The following is a 17,505-nucleotide window of genomic DNA, read 5'->3' as shown; positions in this document are numbered from 1 at the left end:
ATGATAATATAGAGAGCAGAAATTTAAGAAATGAATAATATAATGAATAAATGTGCCAATAAATTTGAAAACCTTGACGAGATAAACAATTTCCTAGGAAAAAAAAACTCATGGGAAATAGGGAAATATGAAAAGATTTTTAAAAATTTCAATCTGTATTTAAAAGTCTCTTTCTCCTCAAAGATACAAAAACAACAATTAAAACTAAGAAAAACACAAACTAAATTATTTTACAGATGAATACAACCAAACATTCAAGGAAGCCATAATTATAATCCCATAAAAAACTCTTTCAGGGAAAAGAAAATGTGATAACATTGCCCAACACACATTATAGGAACAATATAACCTTGGTACCAGGAACAAGCAAGGACAATATAAGAATGAAAATTTGAGACCAAATTCACTCGTTAATATATTTGGCAAACATAATGAATATAATATTAGCAAATCTAATATAATAAAGTATTAAAGAATGCCCAATGACAAAATGCAGTTTACACCTAAATTGTTAAGATGATTGAATCTTGCAATATCAATGAATTGCTTTTTAAAATTATGAGGAAATGAATATACACATAGCATTAGAAGCAGAAAAATTATTGGTCAAAGTTCAATACCATATGTGATAAAAATAATCTTAGCCTTAGAAGAGTATAACTGTGTTAATTTCGTAAAATAAACATCCTCAAAGCTACAGCATACTTTATGACTAATAGTTAAACTAAGAGTAAAACATAAGAAGTTCTTTGACTATTATGAATAAAAGAAGGATGGCTATTATGACCTTTTCTAGTCAACGTTACACTGGATATTATAATCTAGGAGTAAGATGAGGGAAAAGAATAAAAGACTTGGATACTAAAAATAAGAAGAAATATAGAATAAAAATAAGCGAAACACACACACATATACACACACACATATATAAACAAATATTTAATAATATTTATTGGTAAGTGACTCATTTTTGGCAAAAGCGTTTGTGTATTGTATAAACACCTCACATTTTTGGCAAAAGAGTGTGTGTATATACTTTTGCCAAAAGTATGAGTTACTTACCAATAAATAATTTTAAGAAGATAAGGACCACTTTAGGATATAGTGAAGCTTTATTGAAAGACATTATACAACCACTAATAAAAGGAGAGAGATCATGTTGGCAGTGAATAATACTCAGTATTTTCTTAGGTTAATTTTCACCAAATCTATAGATTGACTGTAATTCCAACAAAAAATTTCATGGAAATTGGCAGGTTGATTCTAAAGTTTATATGGAATAGTAAAAGGTCAAAAATTGTTTACTTTGAAGACCAAAACAGTGATTCCCTTTAGTACATGGCAAAACATATTTTAAAGTTTTAGTAATTAATATAATGTGGGTATTGTCTAAGGACAGACAAATAAATTAATGGAACAGAGTAGAGTGCTTCCACAATAACTGCACACATATAAAAATGTATTCAATGTAATGGTATCATTAAAATCATTGGATGAAGAATGGACTAGTTAACAAACAGTGCAAGGCACAGTTGATTAACAGTATGGAATAAGAATAAACTGTATATTAATTCCACATCATACACCAAAATTGATTCAAGATAATTTAAGTGCATACATCTGAGAATAAAATCCTAAATATTTGGAAGGCAAGATAGAAGATTATTTTTAGGACCTCTTAATAGGGAAGGATTAAATCATGGGGAAAAAAGCACAAATTCTTAAGTAAAAGATTTAGGAATATCTAGATTTAAATACATAAATAGCTACCATAAACAAAATGAGAAATGTTTAAGACTCACAGAAGATATTTGCAATCCAGATAACGCAAAGGGTATCTAGAATATATCAAGAACTTATACAAATAAATAAGATAAAAAGCAACAAAACAGAAACATGTACAAAGTTTAAACTACAACTAAGTGTTAAACTTGAGGGGGTAACAAACATCAAATAAATACACAAATTGAGAAATTTACAGGGAATTGTCAAATAAACACAATAGGGTACAATTTTACATCATCAATTACAAAAGTTAAATCTAACAAAACAATGTGATTAGAGGATATGAATAAAAGGGTAATACTGTCTGTGAATGTCTACACTGATACGATGGATTTGCAGGTTAATTTTAAATTTCAAGTGAAGTTGCAAAAGCATGTAGCTTTAAATAAAAGAAGTCCACTCACAGCTTTTTTGGAACATATGAACAAGAGGACATGTTCACAATCATTTAGTGGAGCATTGCTTAAAGTAGTAAAACAAATAGAACTAAACATCCATTAATAGGATAGATGAATAAACTGTGCTATATTCAGAAATTGGAATATTATACCACAAATAAAATAAATGATAAAACTACATGTATTGATGATGATGATGGTAGCAAAAATTTGCATATTGCTTACTATGTCTGAGGCAGTGTTTTAAGCAGCAGATATAATAATCTAGCAATGAAATGTATAAATTGTAGAAGAATTATATTTAGGTAAAGTTAAAATTTATGTAAAACAAAACCATCACTTAAATAAACATCCATAATTAGTATAAATATAAAAATATGCATGGGAATGATAAACATGAAATTCTGGATGTTGGTCAGCTGGGATGTAAGAAAGGGAATTAACCATGAGAGAGATACTGAGAGTACTTCAAATTATTTTCAAATACTTGTAATGTTTTTATTTTCTAATATAGACATTGCAGATAAGGAATTTTATATAATTTTCTTTCATGTTTATTTGTGTGAAACATGTAACAATTAAAACTAATAATCAATTGTGGCTTATAGAGAAATTCAAATGCCTTTGAAAAAGACATGCATAAAGTTGAAATATTGAAATATTGAAAGCTTTCCTTTGGAGATCAAGAAAGAGACAAAGATGTCCACCATTATTTTTTCTATTTATCATTGTCCTGGAAGTACTAGCCAGTGCAATAAGAAAAGAAAACAACAAAAATTATGACTAGATATAATAATTGGAAAGGAAAAAATAATACTATTATTTGCAGATCAAATGATTGTATACAAAATAAAATCCAAAATAATCTATAGAAAATTAGAAATAATACAATAATTTAGTGAAGTCTCTGGAAACAAGATCAAAATATAAAAATAAATTGCATTTCTATTCTGCATAACAAAAGTATAAAATGAAATTTTTAAGAATTACACTACATAAAAATCAAAATCTAAATAATCTAACAAAGATAAGCAAAATCTCCTCAATGGAGACAATAAAACAAAATGAGAGAAATTAAAGACTTAAATAAATTGACTATATCCCATGCTCATGTATTGGAAGACCCAATAATGTAAAGATGTCAAGGCTCCCCAAATTGATCTATAAAGACTAAATTGTTAATTTGTTAGACATCATTTCTTAATCTTAATAAAATAGATCAGAGTATTGCATCTAAACTTAGAACAAATTTTATAAAATCTACAAATATATTATGTGCTGTTAATTCTTCACTATATAAATTTTCTCTTGAGTAATTTAGTTATACTCTTCCATTTTAAGCATAAATTTTGCAATGGCCTCAATATTTATTAAGCTAAAACAATTATTGGATGGAAATCATCAATTTTTCAGATTCTGTTTTATTGGATAAATTTAAAAATTAATAGAGGCCGGCCCAGTGGCACAGCGGTTAAGTGCGCACGTTCCACTTCAGGGGCCCGGGTTTGCTGGTTCGGATCCCGGGTGCGGGCATGGCATCGCTTGGCACACCATGCTGTGGTAGGCATCCCACATATAAAGTAGAAGAAGGTGGGCATGGATGTTAGCTCAAGGCCAATCTCCTGCAGCAAAAAGAGGAGGATTGGCAGCAGTTAGCTCAGGGCTAATCTTCCTCAAAAAAAAAAATTAAAAAATTACAAATTACACAAATTGTATTCTTCCATCCATTTTTATTATGAAAGCCAATGTTTTAATATCACATTCCATTGAAATAAATCACTGTTAAATTATAAATTTTCCTCTTTTTATTGTAGCAGTGTGCTTTAGAATGTAATTATCATTAATATAAAATAATAGCTTTCCTTTTTAACATTCTTCTCACTTTGCCTTTTCAATGTACTCTCCTGCCAGGTGTCCTACAACATTGTAATTGAAGGGAAGACATACACTGTGAACCTAAGGCATAAGTAGGTGATCTACATTATTTCATCACCTGTCTTTGTTCTATTTACAATTATCCAGAATGTAATTTTATTTTCATTTGTAAATATTTATAGTTACTGGCTGTTCATTTGTGTCTTATCTTCTGTTTTAAAAAATCCTTTTAAGTCTATATAATAAATATCTAGAACTGAATCCATAGTGTATGCTCCCATCTTCCTTCTTCCCAAGAGCACCAGGTTTCTATTTGGCTATCCATGTGGTTTCATGGAAGATGAATTTTGATAATTTTCTATCAAAACATAAATATGACTTTTTTTCAAGTTCCCTTACATTCAACTTTATTTCAAAGAATATAGCAGATTTTTGGGTGGAAAGTATAGTGATAATTCTTTTAAAAATTAATTTATGTATAATGTCAGAATGTGTTAAGGACTTAGATTATAATTGTAGTTAGCCAAATTCAATCCCATGCCAGCTGATGATTTTGGGGAAAACAAGCACATCGTACTAAGGAATAAAGAAAAATCAAAATTGTAATTGACTTTTTAAAAATGATAATAATAGGCTTCTATAAATAATGACAGGCAAAATCCTGCAAGTGAAGTTACCAAATCAATACAAAAATAAGAAATACATCTGCATCATTTCTAGAATTCATAGCTACAATTCTTCTATATATCATAAAATTTGGAAAATGTTTTCTTTATATAAAATGGATGATACTGTTTGAAAGAAGACATCAAAGCTGACTCAAAATTACTTCTTTCTGAAGAAAAATAATGCTACATTTTTGCAAGAAATACATAGGGAAAATCCAGACAGAATCTCACATCAGCTGCTACTTTGGAATGTCAACTGATGAACATGAGAGTGAGCCAGTGGTCAGGCCTAAAGCATCCTATGAGTAATTTCAGCATCACAGGTACAATATTGATTGAATGTTTAATATAGATTGAAATATGTAAGTATAATTGGTTAGAAATATAAGAAGACCTGAATTAAAATGCTATAATAGTACTTTGTCTTTTTTATATTAGGAAAAAAAGGTATAGAATACACAAGACAACTAATGATGATGTAATTGATGAATAACACATTACACACGCTACAGTTAATTCTTTTCTCTCATGCAAGCAAAGCACATTTAAATAAAAACTATTATACACTAGAACACAAAAATCTTTTGAAGAGTAACCACATTCTCAATGACTAGCACAATAAATTTAGAACATAACTATAAATGTTTAATCAAATAAGAACCAGTTATTTGGAAATTAAATAGCAGTTACCATGTAACTCTTGGCTCAAAAAAATTCAAAACATTGTTGCAAAATATCAATAAAGTAAACACAAATAGAATGTTTTAAATCAGACATTTTAGATATGACCAAATCTATAGTTAAAGTAAAATGCAAAGATTTTGCTGTTTTTACATTTTTATATGCAACAGATGAAAATAAAGTGAGTAACAATTGGAGGTGGGAGGGGAGTAGAATAAATTGTTGCCGGGTTGCCCATGCTGTTGGAGTGGTGAAGCCTTCCGTGACCATCGTTACCGGTCTGCCTCAAACCCTGGCAGCCCCTAGGCAGGGTATCTTGGTAGCTAGAGCTTGGTATCTCATGCTTAGGCAACAGTTTACATAGGAACAGGATGACACTACTTGCTCTCTCAACAGACTAGGAGGCTTAGGCTTTGTGCAGAGTAGCACCAATCTCTGCCTTGTCATGGCAATTTGGTAGTCCCTGAGGGCCTTCAAACATATGAAATTGTCAAACTAGGCATCAATTTTATCACATTGCCCAAAGACATTCTTGCCAAACTCAGGAAGTGGACCCAGATTAGAATATTGAGAGTAACACTAATTCCAGTGAGTACTTCTGATATCTTTTAAGATGCTATAGTTTGTGATATCTTAATCATGCATTTCTTTTTATCTCTATAAAGATTCTGTGATTTTTTCAGTGTAAAGATTAATATTCTTAGTTTAGTTCTGGAGACTTCTTGTCGATTTTTAAATTTATTATTCCCTTTCCCCACTTACACTATTAACTTTTTCTGGAATGCTACTGAATCTGTAGTGGGGCCTCTCATTTGATGTAAACTTGGGTGAATGATCCTTTTGTTCTTCCAAGTAAGCTATTCCTGACTTACTTATTCTATCACACATGTTTCTAATGTACCCTTTCACATTTCCGATCATTCTTGGGATTATCCTTTATTCTGGGTAATTTCCTTGAATTTTAACTTACATTTTACTTTTTCTCTGTGTATGTTTAGTCTATGTTTAATAACAGAGTTTTTTCAATGACTGTACTTTTCATTTTTAGAATTTCTATACAAACATGCATATTTATGCTCTGCAAATCTCTTTTACAGCTTCCATTCCTGCCTTTTTTTCATTTGAACATGAAAACCTACTTATTCTAGTTGGAGTTCCATTGTTTACTTAATAATTTTTATTTCTGTATCTAAGATTTCTCCCCATTTTCAAGCTTTGGACTTTTCGGTATGTTTGTAACTTTTGTTGATGAACTCCTTCCAGTGGACATTATCTTCCATGATCTTTCCTGAGCTTGTTTTGGGCTGTAGAGGCCTCTCTTTGAGGGTGGTTTTATAGATGCTTCTGCTTGATCCCTGCTGTGTCCATTAGCTGGGTCCAATGTTTATACTATCATTGTCTCAGGCTATTTGTAATCTGTACCATATCTGCATGAGAGATAGTTGAGAGTTTTCATTTTTGCACGTGATGCTGTTTCTGCCATGGTCAGGAATGGGTAGCTTCTTTCTGTCCATGGTCTATGAACAGGAGGTATTGATTTTTCTGCTTCACAGTCGCAAATTGCAGAGGACATTTCTAGCTTTGTGTTCTTTATTGGAAGGCCCACAATAATGTGTTCTAATACTAGGGGCAATTGTCTCAAATAATGTGTTCTCATGCTAGGGACCAAAGGGTATTAAACCCTCCACTCCTAAGGCACAATTCTGGTCTAGATTCTGTCTTAGTTTGCACAGCTTTACGTGTCACCTGCTCATTCTTTCAGCTGTGGCACTAATCCTTGCTTCTACTGCTTTGATCATTTCTTTAAAGCAAAAGTTGGTACATTTTTTTGTCAAAGGGCTGGATAGTAAATATTTAAGACTTTGAGCTCCATATCGTCTCTCTTGCAACTACTCAGTTCTGCTGTTGTGAAAGCTGGCATAGAAGATATGCAAATAGAAGGATATGGCTATTTCCAATATCACTTTATTTTCAAAAAACAAGTGGTGGACCAGATGTGGCCTATGGGCTATAGTTGGTTGAGCCATTGTTTAAAGTGTAGTCCATATGAAAAAATTATTAATATTGCTAATCAGTCATTGCTGTGTGTTGAGAGTGGAGATGGAGATAGCGGAATGGGTTTCCTTTCTTTCACAAAAATCACTACCAATTACCTTTATTTAGTTGTTGTTTTAATGTTTGTTGTGCAATATAATAAGCATAAATAAAAATACATGAAATATGCTTAAGCAGTTAAATGAATAATTATGAAGTGAACATTCATGTAACCCCTGCCACCAAACGAAATACATTAACTGCACCCCAGAAGGCATGCGGACATCATTTTCCATCCCCCTTATTTGTAACTAGTTTCCTGATTGTTGTGATAACCGTTTCCTTCATTTTATTTATTTTATTATCCTCAGTAATATATTTTCTTTTGGTTGTTTTTGAACTCTAAATAAATGAATCATAATTTTTATATTCTTCTATAGCTTACTTCAGTCACTCAAAATAATGTTCTTGAGATTTATAAATGTTGTTGCAAGTAATTCCAGTTTATTCATTTTTATTATTGTATAGTATCAATTTCATGATTATACAACAATTTGTTCTCTTATTTTGGACATTCTGTTTCTAGTGTGGAGATGTTAAAAATATTCAAATATGGAAACTCTTATATATGTATTCTTTGGCACATGTGCACAAGATTTTCTAGACATATAATTAAGCATAGTTCTGGACTGTTAAATTATATGCATTATCATAATTATTATACATTTTCCCCAAAGTATTGTAACAATTTATATGCCCCTCTGAATTGCATATTCTGACTATAAATAATGGTAGATGTTTTAAGTTTTCCATAACTGACGATTATGTACTGATGTCTTACTGTGATTTAATGTGTATTTCTGTAAATCCAAACGTTTGAGTACTTTTTAAACATGTTTCAATCAGCCCCCTGGACTTTCCCCTTTGTGAAGCACCTATGTAAGACATTTGTACTTTTTTAAAAGAAATTTCTAATCTGGTCTTTTCTTTCCTATTTTTAGAAATTCTTCACCTAAAAGTCCTTAGGTGAAAGTCATGATGTGTTTTTCAAATATCTTATCCTATTCTGTGCCTTGTGTTTTCACATTATGGTATTTTGGTAAGGAGAATTTTTCCTTTATGACAAATTATAGTTGTATCTTATATAAGAAATCCTTTCTTACTTCAAGGCCAATGACTAAATCTTATGCAATCTTCTACAATATTTTGGTTTTGCCTTTTGTATTTAGGTCTTATTCTACCAGAAATTGACTTTAGAGAATACTGTGAGGTCAAGGACCAATTTAATTTTTACTCATGACTTCTCAATGTCTCAACAAGTTTGTCGAACCTTCTGTCCTTTCTGTACATATCTGCTGTGTGATGACTGTCGTATCTGTTTCTGGACTCGATTAAATAAATGTTTGGTCAATTTGTCTCTTTATAATAAATCTTAATAGCTTAAATATCAGGTCTTTCTGTCTTTTTCTTCATCGAGTGTTCTGGCTTTTCTTATTACTTTTCATTTTCATATATTTTAGAATCAACTCTTCCACAAAGAAATGTCCAGGGATGTTGATTGTGACTTCCTAGAATCTCCACAGCACTTTGGGAAAAATTGATCATTTTACAATATGGTCTTTTTCTGTTGATGAGCATGGTATATCTGCCCATTTATTTAGATTTTAACACTACTCAGTATATTTTCATGATATTCTCCTTTAAGATCTTACACCTTCATTTATATTTTCTTTCTAGGTGTTGCATACTTCTGATGCTATTGAAAATGTTACATTTGAAAAATTTTGTATTCTAAATGTGTTTCTTGCATGTGGGACAATTGATTCTTACATATTATATATATATCCTTAAAACTTACTAAACTCTCTGGAGAATTCTAATAATCTGGTCTTGGCAATATTGTACAGTTATGATCACCTCATCATCTAATAAAAGCAGTTTTGTTTCTTTATTTCTAATCTGTAGGAGTTTTATTTACTTTCCTAGTCTTATTCTGCTGGGTACAGGAAATGACCAGTATAATAGTGGATAGAGTAGAGACAGACTACATTATTACCTTGTTCACTAAATCAAATAGAAATATTTCAGTGTTCATCATTATGCATGATATTTTGATTGTCATAAAGATAGTCATTCCATTCTTTGTTTGCCAAGTGTTTCCATAAGTAATGGACGTTAAACTTATAAAACACCCTTTACATCTGTTGATGATCATATGTTTTGTTTTAATCTGTTACTATAATTAACTTCCTAATATTAAACTAACCCTTATTTAATGAATGAACCCTACTTGGTTTTGACATATTATCTTTCTGCATATTATTTGATCAATTGAATTTATTAGTATTTTATTTAGAATTGTTTTATTTATAATTACAGTTATGATTGTTCTGTGCAGAAATTACACTGGGTTGTATAATTAAAAGGACTCAAAAATATTTATTACATAACAATACAGATTTATTTCAGAAGGGATATAATGCAACAGTAGGAAGAAGAAAGCACAAGGCAAGATTAGGGAGTTCTCATAGTTGCACAGAGGGCCTTCATTCTCAGAAAACCCAAGGCTTGAGTTAACTGATGGGTCTTTTCTATCCTACTGGTCACAGACACAAAACTAGTTAAAAAAATATATAGAATTAATCTATATTTTTAAATAGCAATATAAACAGACTGATTCAGACCTTTAGGGGAGTTTTTTTATGCTAAACAGAATATTATAAATCACTAGTTAGTCGATTTTATTTCTATCTTGGCCAATGGTCAGTCCCATGGTTCCAAGCATCCCAGGAGATAATCACAGGTCTGTCACAGAGCAGCTGCAAGTCAACCCTATGGTTATAGCTTATAATTACAACTTATAATAGTCTCTTCTCAGGTTATCTTTTCACTTTCTATCCCTGGAGAATGACTTGAAGAGTACCCCATCTTTTCCTGGTTTCTGAAATGTTGAATGTTTGGTAATACTCACTTGTAAAAATAACTCCACCTGGAATTCCCTTGTTTAGAAACTTTTTTGACCATCAATTTAATTTCTCGAAAAGTTTTATGATTGTGCAAGTTTTCTACTTCTTGAGTCTGTTTTTATACATAATATTTTTCTAGGTATTCCTCCATTTAATTTAACACTTTAATTTATGGTATATATCTGTTCACACTATCCTCTTATTTTTTCAAAGACTGGTCTTTCTGAGGTCTTTCACCCTCTTGTATTCTAATACTAGTTATTTCATTCTCTTTTCTTTTTTCTTTGACAAATCTCAGCATAACTTTGTCAATTTAATAACCTTTTCCATGAACTCATTTTTGTTTTGTTAATCATCTGCATTGTATGATTTTTGTATTATTGCTTTGCTTCTATTTCTTTGTGTTTATTTTGATCTTTGTTTATAACTTAAATTCTAAGTTGACTACCCATCAATCATTATTATTTTCTAGTTTAAGAATTAACTCTAACTTTTTTCTCTAAATACTTTTGATATGTAGAATTTTCTCTACTTTACCACTAGAAAATATTTTCTAGTTTATATTGTGTTTCTTCTTTGCCCCATGAATTATTTCATTGTATCTCTTAGTATCAATGCATGTGGCCCCTTTCTAGTTATTATTTTAATAATTTTTGATCACGGAATGTTCTCTGATTTCAATCCTTTAAAATTTGTTGAGACTTACCTTGTGATATAATATATATTCAGTTTTTGTAAATGTTCTATGTGTACAATAAAATGGCATGTATTCTGCAATTACTTACTACAATGGTCTTTTTAAATAATAACAAAATATTTCCATATTCAAACTGATTTTTTCATTTATTCTATTATTTGGTAATATGTACCTATATGAAAATCTTCCACAATGATTTTAAAATTGATGTTTCCTTGGATTCTGTAAATTTTGAATTATATATTTTGAGATTATAAAAATGTAAAATAAAATTTTTAAATAGTTTATCGTTCTAGTCAATAAAATTTTGACATTATGAAGTGACCATTTTCTAGTAACACTTTGTCGTTTTAATTCATCTGATGTATATATAGTTACATTAGATTTCTTTTGTTTAGTATCTGCACACTATACTTTTCCTGTTATTCCTTTTCAATTGTTTATCCAGTCTGGATTTATTGAGTCTGAAATTTTTTCTTTTAATCAGTCCAAATTATGATTTTTACTTTATAGTTATTCTTTTCATATTTTAAAAGAAATCTTTGTCTACCTACCATCCTCAATCCAAGCTATCATTTTCTTCTTATGTTTTTTATTGTTTTTACTTTCATATTGAGCTCTAGGATTCATCCAGAATTGACGTTCTTGTATTTTGTGAGCATAGGTGTCAGCATTCAATTATATTTTTCATATTAGCATCCAAGGCATGCAGCACATGCTATTGAAAAAAATAGAAACTTTTCCTCACTGAACTGTAATGTCATCTTTGTCAAAAATCAAATGACTGCTTATGAAGGGATCTCTTTCTGGAGTCTTTTTTCTGTTAGTTTACATGTTTATTCTTGAGCCCTTTTCATCTATAGCAATAGCGCTCAGTGTTAATTACTATGATCTTAGCAGAGACCTGGAGGCCCAGCCTCGTTCTACAGTTTGAGATGTCTTTGACTTATTTAATCCTTTGATTATTTTATAATTTTTGAAATAGTTTTATTATTCTTTTCTTTTTTACCTTTTATATTCCTTTTTTCTTTAGTTTTCTCCATTTTAATGAATCTGTTATTTCATATTACATCATTTTTCCCTCAAATTCTTTGTTAAACATTCTTTTAGGAGTTTCTCTAGATTTACATGTTAACCCCTAGGTTGTTGACTCTAATATATATTATTATTTTTACCAGTTACCCTTTTTTGTTAGATCATTAAAACTTTTAGTTCCACTTACATTTGTCTACTTTTTCATTATTTTTTCAAACATCATAATCCTGCATACTTTTAATTTCTAATGAGATGTTACTACTAATTTTTGTACAGTCATTATTTCTTTATATTTCACCATAAATTTACCCATTTTACTGCTCTTCATTTTTTTCTACATTTCTATTTTCATCTGCAGTTAATTTCTATGTGTCTCAGAAGTTCTTTAAATTTCTATTGTAGGTCTGCTTATTTTTAATTATATTTGCTCGTGTTCATTGTTAAATATTTACTCAGCCTTATTCTTAAAAACTTTTTTATGAGAATAAATTCTAGGATGACTTTTTAAAAATAACTTTAGGTCTTTAAAATTATCATTCTATTTTCTTCTGGCTTTCTTCATTTCTATTGACAAGGTAGCTGTTGGTCTTATTGCTCTTTCTTTGAAGATAACACCTTTTCTTTTTCCTATTGATATCTTGAAGATTTTATTTTGGTTTTAGTGAGTCTTTTGAAAAATATTTGGGTGTGATTTTTCTTTGCTTGTATCGTGCTTGAATTACGTAAAGCTTATTGATTCTGTATCATCCGTTTTGAAAATATATTTGCTCCTATTTTCAGAGATTTTAAGTTTAGCTCCTTGGTTGCTCTGCACAAATTCAAAATTTGGCAAATGATTTTACAAGGAGAAGAGCTATATATTTGATTCACTCAAATGTTTAGCATCTTCATCCCAGGCCTGCATGACCACCAAAAGTTATACTTATTTTTAGGCTTCTGAGTAGAGGCTTTCTCCTTGGGCCAAACATAGATATTTGGTTTGTTTCTTCACCAAAAAACAGTGCCTGCATGTCACCAGCTAAATCTCCTTATTGGACTTTCAACTTAGAATTTATGTGTTCCCTGGATCCCTACCTCCTGTGGATAATTTTCTTTTTTGTGACAACAAGAATACAAAAAATTTTGCTCTGCTTGTCAGTGGTTTGTCTCATTGACCTTTTGCTTCAACAAATCCAGGCTGACATTGCAATCACAAATCTTTATATTATACTTATTGGGAAAGCAAAAATGGGATACCTACAGCCACCCTTTCTCTCTATAGAGAGCCTTTTAAGCCTATTTATGCCATATTTACAAATAATATATTTTAATATGAGATCTCCATCTAATCTGTTGAATTCATGTTCTATTAGTTCAATATTTATTGACCATTTGTTATTTTCAAAATATTCTGCTAAGTGCTTGAGATGGATTAGTAAACAAAATGGATACAAATCTCTGAGTTTATATTGTGATCTGATGCAGCTAATAATGATATAATAAATGGATTAGGAAGAATGTTAGAAGGTGTTAAATGCTTAAGCAAAAACATATACCAAAGTAAGAATTACTGCTTGGCAATCCTATGTGTTGATAACTGGGAAAGTGGCATATTTTTTTTAACAAACTTGTCAAGATAACCTCACTGAGAAGTTGATATATAAGCAAAGACTTGAAGTAGGTGAGACAGTGAATCTTGCTGAAGAACATCCCAGGAAGGTGCAAATATCCTGAGGCAAAAGCTTGCCTCTTGTGTTTAAAAAACAGCCAGATGGACAGTGTGACAGTAAAGTGAATGAGGAGAGTTCTGAAGACTAGGATTTTAGAGTAAAATTAGAACAAAATCCATATATTCAGAGAATTTATCTCTGTGTTTCTCTATCTCTCTACCTACCTATTTATGAAAAATATAATAAAATGAATATCTTCTCAAAAGAAAAGCTTAGGAAATAAGTTTTCCATTATACACGTTTTATCTTTATTTTACAGATCTTTTTTACCTAATAATTTTAGAGTTTATGGTTATGATCGTACAGGAAGTATGAAACCTCTTGAAGAACAAATTCAGGTATGATTTTTATTGTCTGTTTTACCTTTGTTATGTGAGTTTCTGTAATCCCTTTATTTAGGATCCACATGTTGCTAGAGTACAGAGGGATGGGGTTATATTTTGTTTTGGCATGAATTTAACTATTTTGTTTTGATGATGTGTCTTGAGTTATGCCTGGTACACAGATGATTAACCAAACCCAATGACTGTGATTTTTTAATTTACTTTTTCATGCTGAGGTACACGTATGTGCTTATGTACTTGTGGCGACAGGGTTGAGTATGTCGTGAAATACTTAAAATGAAAAAATATGATTTGAATCAAGAAAGCTAAATCTAGGAAGAAAAAAAAGAATCCAAGACTTGTCTTATTTTCGGGGATCAAACAAATGCACATGGAATTTCATGCACATTTAGGAACATATTAAATTTTCATATATTTGGAACACTCGGAGCTTCATTTAATAATGTCTGTAATTTTTTTATAAAAATAATAGAGAAGTATGCATAGAATTGCAGGAATTACCCATACCTGAAATGCTATTTTTCTTTTTACCTTTGCCCTGCCCTACCAATTCCTGTTGTTTTTTTCTATTTGCGTTTCTGATTTCTATGTAGTGAATCAACCAGTATGTTAAAATTAAAGCATTTTTATGGAGACTAAATTTTTAAAAGAAATAATACATATTGTGAGTTGCTTTAAATTTTACCCAACAAAGTAGGCAAATATATGTTAGTCATCTATGGAGTAGTCTATACATATATATAAATAATCCTTCGTGTCAAACAGTGTTGTGATATATACATATGTACGTATATGTAATATATGTGTGTGTGAGAGAAAGAGATATACACAGATATATATATATATCTATGAATGTGTTGCATATGTAGGTGTGTGAGTATGTGTGTGCGAGAGAGAGAGAAAGAGAGAGAGAGACAGAGTTAGAATCAGAGACAGACAGATATACAGGGCTACAATGTCCCACACTTGAATTTCGTATAATTCTGCCATACCTAACGTGTAACTCTGCTTCCTACCTTCCAGCAGGCAACCCTGAGAGATAAATGTAAAGTTAAAAGGACAAACCAGAGAATGCTTTATTAATAACCTAAATGTAGTAAGTTGCTGAATGTTGGCATCAAATGTAATGAATATATGTGCCATATAGATAAATTATGCTCTCCAAAGCTGCATGCCTATCTCCAGTGTAGGAAAAATCAGGAAAGCTTATTAAATAAGGTCAAAACCAGGTAAATTTGATTTTCATGAATTCTACAGATGATTTTCATCCCTAAAAGTCATATTATCTTGGTAAATACAGACTTATCTACAAAAGAATAAATCAGCCAGTTAAACACAGAAAGAATTTATTCCCTGTATGTAGAGCTTACAAGTGTAGGCCATTCATCATTGTCGTAGACTTTATGATCTCTCCAGGACAAGCAGAGAGATATTCATCATGATTAAAAGCTAAAATTGCCAGGATGGCATAACAATCCAAAATGTATATGCACATAAAAATGGACCTCAAATTACAGGAGGCAGAAATTAAAGACGAAATAGATAAAATATTGCTATAATTGAAGATTTAAACATTCCTCTCTCAATGATTGATGAATGAAGTAGAAAGGAACTCAGCAAGTATGTTGGTGACTTAAGCAGATCTATCAATCAAGTCGACCTAATCAACTTTTATAAGAGATGATACACAATAACAAGAGTGTACACATTCTTTTTGAATGCAGATAGAATATTGAACAAGACATTATAAAGGAAAACAGTGCAAAAGAATGGCAAGGCTAAAAATTAAAAAACTACAGAAGGAAATTGTGTAATAATAATAATAAGCCTTTTGATTCCTCCATGAAAATTTTATCCTATGTTGACCTAAAAATGATTTGTTTATTGATTTCCAACTTTTGCAATCACTGTATTTTTAAGGTCGATATAACAGTTATTGTTCCAAAGAGTTAGAAATGTTATCAATCTGGGTAATGCAAACAATGTTTGGAAGAAAGTGGACAAAACTTGCTGGAAAGGTAGAGGTATTTTACCTTAATCACATAAAGTATGATTCATAAAGTCCTATGTGGACCCACAATCAAAAAAATACAAAATAGTCCATTATGATGATATGTCAATGAAATATGTAAAAAGAAATGAGACACTGTTTTAGTCTGTCTAGTTAACATAAAGAAACCGCACAGTAATTTAAACAGGGAAAGTTTAATATAAAGAGTTATTAACAATAACAGAGGTTAGAGTGAAAAATAAGAAGTGAAAAAAAACTCTAAAGAACATAGGAATACCAGATACAAGAAGCAGCTGGAAACCCTAGGCCTGGGCTAAGGAAGACAATCTCCTCACCCTAGAGTTGAGATCTAAATCTTGTTAAAAGGGGCACAACCATGGGTCTCTGAATAGCAGGAAATCACTGTGGTGCTGTACCAACAGATCTTACTGTAAAATTTTTCTTTAGAACTTTCTGGAAATCTGCCCTTTGCAGTAGCCAGGAAATCTGTTCACAAGGAATTATTTCACCAAAGCCACTCTGCTATGAAAGGAGAGGGGCCTGGATGATGGAAGGAAATACTGGCTGATGAGTGATAGTGGCCACCACACTGAAGAATCTGGGTACTGGAGAATCTCTAAGCACTGAGGGATCCTGGTGTTGCTATAATCTGTTCACTCTGTAGGAGCCTACCCAGTTTGCATACTGGAACCAGAATGCAAAGCTCTATTCTCATGCTCTCCAGCAACCTTTACTGGTAAAGTTTCAGTGCCATCTGACAAAGAAAGAAATAATTGAGGGGCCCAGATTCATTTACATAAAGCAGGCAAAAGGTCAATTTGAAGCTGAGTGGCAATACATAAATAATTGACTACTCAGCTTCCATATGCACTCTTTTATACACATTTGAACTCTGTAAAACAACAAAACCCTCCTACATTTCTATTTAACAAGATTCAACTATCTTTTTTTTTGGAGAGGAAGATTGACCCTGAGCTAACATCTGTGCCGATCTTCCTCCACTTTGTATGTGGGACACCACCACAGCATGGCTTGATGAGCAGTGTGTAGGTCTGCACCAGGGATCCAAACCCACGAACCCTGGGTCACCAAAGCAGAACATGCAAACTCAACTACTTCACCACCAGGCCAGCCCCTCAGCTGTCTTTTTTATAAGTGAAGAAATTTTCACCCTTCCTCCAAAATGAGAAGGCACACAATCAGAAGAGTCATTGTCTTTCTTGCTAGTTATATTAATTTCTCCTCAAATTCAGTCACAGTCCTACTGAATACTATGTTAACTAGAGAATGAATTGTAAAGTT

The 17,505-nt window shown here is 31.3% G+C and overlaps 1 protein-coding gene across 1 annotated transcript in view; it reads left to right on the top strand.

The window, feature by feature from the left end:
- The window catches only part of ADAM2 (ADAM metallopeptidase domain 2), a 151,009-nt gene that overhangs the window by 19,181 nt on the left and 114,323 nt on the right, over positions 1-17,505 (top strand). The window contains exon 4 of the mRNA XM_070499715.1: positions 14,055-14,186. Coding sequence (XP_070355816.1) covers positions 14,055-14,186 — 132 coding nt within the window. The remainder of the gene's footprint in view (positions 1-14,054; positions 14,187-17,505) is intronic.

This window comes from Equus asinus, chromosome 27, assembly GCF_041296235.1.
Source record: "Equus asinus isolate D_3611 breed Donkey chromosome 27, EquAss-T2T_v2, whole genome shotgun sequence".
Lineage (NCBI taxonomy): Eukaryota > Metazoa > Chordata > Mammalia > Perissodactyla > Equidae > Equus > Equus asinus.
This window is presented reverse-complemented; position numbering and strand designations above follow the sequence as displayed.